Here is a 6,287-nt window from a genome sequence, read left to right on the forward strand (position 1 = left end):
TACTGTCTGATGTTAACTTCAGTGGTAGTAGAGATCTTTGGATATGGGATGATAATCACAGCGATGGATTCTCTGTGGCTAATGTTAAATCAGCGATGAAGAAAAATATTTACGATCAACTGGTTCAAAGAATGTGGTGGGAAAATTGGATTCCGATAAAAGTCAATATTCTTTTTTGGAGGATTGAAAAGGAGAGAGTACCTACATGTTCGGAATTGGTTAAAAAAGGCATCCCGTTATCGTCTACTACATGCTCTTTATGCAATTCCGAGGAAGAAACAGTCAGCCATGTTTTCGTCAATTGCAGGTTCTCTTTTTGAAGTTTGGTGCAAGGTTTGGAGTTGGTGCCGTTTACTGCCTACTAATAGCCGCTCGGTTGAAGAAATGATTGCTTGGCAGAATACTTTCCAGACGTCCGAAAGAGGAAAGAAGATAGTTCGGTGTATTTTTATGATTACTTGCTGGGCGATTTGGAAGGAGCGTAATAAGGCGGTTTTTGATAAGTCCGTTCCTAAAGTGGTTGAGGTTATGGCTACAATTAAGTCGCTATCGTTTATTTGGATAAAATATAGATCAAACTGTACTAGAATTGACTGGAATGGTTGGGTGAGATACCCCTTGTATATGTTGTAATTGGTTGTTGTGAGCGGCACCCTTCTTGTGGCTTGCTCGTTTTTTAATGAAGTTAGCTTTCAAAAAAAAAAAAAAAAAAAAAAAAAAAAAAAAAAAAACCAATGAGTACAAACAAGTGAACAACAATTTTAAATTAAGTCCACACAATAAATCCCCAAAACACTCCTAAAAACCCTAATCCTTTAGCCCTAGCCTGTATACTGCACTCCTACAAAACCCATGAGAGGCCTGTTGACCTGTTGTTACTGGCTCTACATATTCATTTCACAAGTGCATGCATTGTTATGTAATTAAAACTAATTATGTATTCAAACTTCTCTTAACTTATTATTACAACTATTACTCATTCACCTTTCCAATAATCTCTACCAGCTGCCGACATTGACGCCTGCAACTGCAGCAGGTGATGATAACAATCCGCCGCCGTCGGCCTGTGCTCCGGGTTCTGATCCAAACACCTGTTCTGCAACTCCCTTAATGCTTCAGGCAAACCCATCAACCCACAAGTCTTCAACATCTGTCCAACACCCCACACGTCCACTTTAACCCCATGCATACCCCTACCTTTCATCTCGGGTGCCAAATGTCTCCCGCCAGCCGTCATCTGCGGCGCGCTAGCCGCCTCATCGAACCCGATAATAAACCACTCGTGATCTCTATCAACCCTTTTCATAACTTTATCCCACCCTAAATCACGATGCATGAATGAAAGATCATGCAATGCAACCAACGCCTTCGTTACGTGTTTTAGCGATTCAACGAGTTGTTCGAAGTTCGATACCTTTGATCGACATCCTCGTGGTTTGAATCCTAAAGTTAAATCTTGCTCAGATGATTGGCATATGTATTCTGCATGTGGGATCCTATGCTCAAGAAAATCATATATTTCTTTAACAGTTAGCCACTTTCCTTTTGTGGGAAAAACCCTAGTCATGTAGTTAGGTGTTAATTCGATAATATTGCTGTTGTTGCCTGTATCGATTCGTTCGAAGTCGCTGTATGGGAACGATTTGTTGATGTGCTGGATGTTCGCACAACGATTACCTAGTAGTGATAATAAGCCCGCGATTCGCCAGCAAGGGACCAAGGCTTTGATTCGGTCTCCTGGTGTTGATAAATCGACGGTGTGTAGATCGGTTCGGATTAGTGTATCATTAGTACGACTCAATGCGCAAAAAGTGACGACGGAACCAATAGCATAATACCCTAGGATGTAAGGAAGGTCTGCATAACTCCATAATAGTTTCTTTACTAATAATGAAGACGGATCAAGATTATTATTATTGTGATCTTCTCGTAATCTATCGGTTTCTTCTCCTCTCCATAAGCAAAAGTCTCGTACGAAACCGGTTATGTTAGGCCATTCATCTTGTATGCCAATGTTAGATGAATGGGAGGGCTTTCGAATAAATACCATGTCAAGATTACTGAACTTGGAAATAACACGATTGATGCAATCGTCCCAAAGGCCAATGAAGGATTCTCTTGAGGTTGAGGTGAGGTTAGGGTTTGATCGAGCAATCGGGCATAAGATGTCTAATGTGATGGACCGACAGTCCAATGGTTCGGAAGAGGTGGTGAAGAAGAGTTCTTTTCCTTCGGGAAGATCGCGGTACATATCTTTTCGAACTGGGAATCTGAACTGTTCTGGTGGTGGTTCTTGTAAGTACCATGGAAGATCAAGCAAACTTGGTAGAGATGATGGTGGAACATGAAGACAACCCAAGTAATACTCTGTTGGATCTTGAAATTCCCATGATGATGATGTTATAGCTGTACAATGAAAGAATATTAGTTTGAGAAGTTAAATCTTGTTAAGTATAATTTTAAGTATGAAAATGGCCATATTAGGAGTATAGCCTGTTAAGGTCTCAAGGCCTGTGATAATTAATGGAAATGAGGTTTTTTTTTTTTTGTTATTAGGATGATCATGCACGGTTTAGACGAAGGGGATGCGGTCCTATCCGGGCAAGAGAGATAATATGGTCTACAACTGTAACCGTTTTCGACACATAAGGGTAGATAGAAAGCTTGTATGATCCAAAAATACATGTAGCTATATATTGGCAACAAAGAAGATCAATGAAGAGGACGATAAACCGTTCATGGCAGTCTGGTTCATGGGTTTTCCTCGAAATTATGCTAGTGAATCAAGTGTGTTCATTGACAACCATTGTTCAGACAAAGATAGTGTTTACAGACATTGTCGACACAAACTGAGTAAAGGTTTACATGGTCGATGACGAGTCATGAAGTAGTTAAACTAGCATTACCAAACAGGAAGTACAAGACTCTTAATGAAAAAATAACATGTTATTAAACAAGAACAAAAGATGAAGTGATATACGAAGTAATTAATGTCAAGAAATAAGGTCCTTACGTTTAATGTCACACAATATCATATAAATGTACTAGGGCTATAAAGATGAAGATACTGCCCTATGGAACTTAAGCTATGGACATTTAAATATAAAGGTCTTCAACTACCTACCGCTAAGAATATGGTCAAAGGTCTGCCAAGAATTGAAGCAATTTCAATTTGTTAAGGATGCATGTATACTAAACAAGTAAAAAGACCACTTCCTCAACATGCATGAAGATTCCATTTCGACAAAAGACCAGTACCCAAGTTCCATTGCCCGCTATCCCGATCATGCCACACAAATACTTTAGTTAGTCCACGCTTTATGGACCAATCCAAACGTTGTCTCTTAGTGGAACGATCAAGGATTTTCTTTTACTCAAATGATGATTATAGTGGAACAAGGATTTTCTTTTACTCAAAAGGTTGATAAATTCAAGATATTTAAGGCAAAGTTGAAAAGGAGGCGAGTTTTTTTTTCACACATGTTTAATGTATGTCATTGTAATGGGATGAGTCAGGAATTGACATCTCAATACACACCACAACAAAACTTAGGAGTAGAACGACGGCTTAGATGGCTCGAAGCATGTTGCAAGAGAAAGGTTAATAAAAACTATAGCAAGTTAGCAACCTTGGTGTGCCTACTAAATTTGTCTCCTACGGTTATGATAAACATTGTACGAGGCATGGCATAACTGAAAGCCTTTCGTTGGTCACCTTAAAGTGTTTGGTGCATAGCCTATGGTTTGATCCCACCTCAACAATGAAACAAACTGATGCAAAATCAAGTAAATTTTATTGATTATTACTTGCAGTTCAAAGCATAACGATTATACAACACACACACTAAAAGTGTTGCCAGTGTGGGGCTAGGCTAGGCTAGGTGACTTGGTAGAGGTACATGCCTCGTAGTTTACATTTATTGTTTTAAACTAGAGTAAGAATAACATTTATCGTTCCAAAAAAAGCTTTGCAATAAATCATGATGCTGTTGAATTTAATGAGAAGGGAAAATGGGAAAGCAGTTACACAAATACTAGAACGCTAATATATGACTAGGGAAGAAAAAGATGCCGGTATATATGACAGCAAGCATGATAGTCCGTGTAATGGGACTGTTTCTAATAATAACGAATGCCGCATCAACATAGAAGACATATATGGAAGAAAGCAAGCTACGTTTCCAGTTCAGATGGGGCTAGGTCCGCAGGATTGGACTCGGGCAGCTCGGGTTCAGATTCCATCTACTCAAGATGAGGACCACATAAAGCAAGAACACTAGTTGATATATATGAAACGTGCCAATTTGCTTTTGTCACTTATAGTACCAATGACGTATATAGAGGCTACACAAAAAGGTGAATAGCAAAATGCAATTGAAGAAGAATTGAAGGCACGTGCTAATTAAAAATGATACTGTGATCATTGGTTGCTTTTCTTATGGAAAAGGAGTTGGTATAACATTTGGAATACAAGGTAACCGACTAAGTCGCAAGCTAATGGGAACGGCAGACTCAAGAATTTTTTTCATTAGGTTCATGAAAAAAAAGTTCCGGTCGATTGTTGATCGCTACACCCATTAATTTTTATTTTGTCGATTGGGTCAGTCTTATAAAAATAGGAAATTTTTCAGTCCAACTTTTATTTTGAGATATCGGTTAATCACATTCTTATTTCATAATTACCAATATAAACTCAAAACGACCAATAAGTTTAAAATGTAATATGTTAGTGTTTCAATCATTGTTTTTGTGACAAATTTAAATTCATATTTTCGAAAGGTTTTTAGTAACACAAAATCTGAACTTTTATTCTTTGGTTCATTGATCAAAACTGACCCATGCACACTCCTACAACAGATGGCAAATTGGCGATAGGCGTCTCAACTAGATCGTGGATTAGCATTTAGTTTGAAAAGTTGACTTGTGGGTGGGTGGTTTATAAAGAATGCCATTTTTATTAGATTAAAGTTTAACATGTAAACATTGATGGGTTAGATGATGTTTAAGCTTAATTGTTTAAAAAATAGTTATTTGGCATTCGGATAAGTTAATGAGTTTATATTTCAAAATTGGTTTATTTATTTAATAAGTTAAAATAAAATGGGTTTAGTTGTTATATATTTGTTATTTGTTTGTAATACGTTTATAGAATTATAAATGTATAATTTTACAATTTTAAATATTCGTTTAGCCGATGTCAATATTTTATGAGGCCGGGTTCAAACTTTTATAGGGAGTCAGCATCAAAATTTCTTGGGAGCCACTAAGTATTATACCGCATATAACTATATATTCAAGGAAAAAGAGAGAAATCATGTGGTGTGGTCGCACCACATCTTCCCTAAGTTGGTACGCAGTTGGGTAAAGGTAATTTCAAATACATGGGTACACTACTAGTTTTGTTTTGTTACTAAGGAATATACAAGAGTATGGAACCGATTCAGATGAAGCATCCTTACTAGTGGCAAGGCTTGTAACCATTGAGTATTATTTCATTGACAGCTCAGAAAGGTTGGATTTGGTACTAAATGTTTCACTTCAAGAAGTTATTTAATGCGCTTGGTATATAGCATTCCTAGATTTGAAGAACAAGCTTCAATAAGATGTTGATGTTGTATTGTAGGAACCAAGGCCATACGTAGTGGGCGAACTTTTGGGGTGAATTCCGGTGATTGGGAAAGTTTGTATGAGGATAGATAAAGTATATCATCAACAAGGGTATTTTCCTGTGGTAGCATTACCTACCACCGAAGCGGAGTACATTGATAACAGATCGTTGCGTGTGAAGCAGTATGGTTACGAAACTACTAGATGAAGGATCACAAAAGCAAGGAAAAGCAACAAAAACTTTTGTGACGATAATGCAATATTATTATTTTTTTTTTGACAACCAATCAAGTTCAACACAATCGGGAAAACATATTGACATAAAATATCACTCCGTCCGAAGTCTAATGGAGAAAAAACAAGTCGACCAAGAATCCTGTTACACACACGCAAGAACAATTGGCAGATATTATATATACCAAGGTGTAAGAATATAGACAATTTTGTTACATAAGAACAAGGCTTGGAATAGAACATTTACTAAGGAGTTGAAGTATAATTCGAAGTACCAAGATGACGGATCGGGTGACCGTTCGACGGGAAGAAATAAATTTGTTACCAAATATAAGAAGTTTGTTACTAGTTTTTTAGTTTGTTTTTTTAGTTGTATCTTTGCCTAAACATATCATAAGTTAGTAGATATTTGGTGAATCATTGACTTACAAGATCTATTTGAAGGC

At 37.2% G+C, this 6,287-nt stretch overlaps 1 protein-coding gene across 1 annotated transcript; it reads right to left on the minus strand.

The window, feature by feature from the left end:
• Positions 1 to 765: 765 nt before the first annotated feature.
• LOC143626699 (crinkler effector protein 8-like) lies at positions 766 to 2,501 on the minus strand. Its single transcript, XM_077096696.1, has one exon. The coding sequence runs from the start codon at positions 2,249 to 2,251 to the stop codon at positions 977 to 979; it is 1,275 nt and encodes a 424-aa protein (XP_076952811.1). The 5' UTR covers positions 2,252 to 2,501; the 3' UTR covers positions 766 to 976.
• Between the last annotated feature and the right edge of the window lie 3,786 nt (positions 2,502 to 6,287).

This window comes from Bidens hawaiensis, unplaced genomic scaffold (assembly GCF_021521415.1).
Source record: "Bidens hawaiensis isolate Kalapana, Puna unplaced genomic scaffold, B.hawaiensis_p1.1 tig00000458_1, whole genome shotgun sequence".
NCBI lineage: Eukaryota > Viridiplantae > Streptophyta > Magnoliopsida > Asterales > Asteraceae > Bidens > Bidens hawaiensis.

Coding starts and splice junctions, on each gene's coding strand:
- LOC143626699 (XM_077096696.1), bottom strand. CDS start 2,251: ATGTACCGCGATCTTCCCGAAGGAAAAGAACTCTTCTTCACCACCTCT.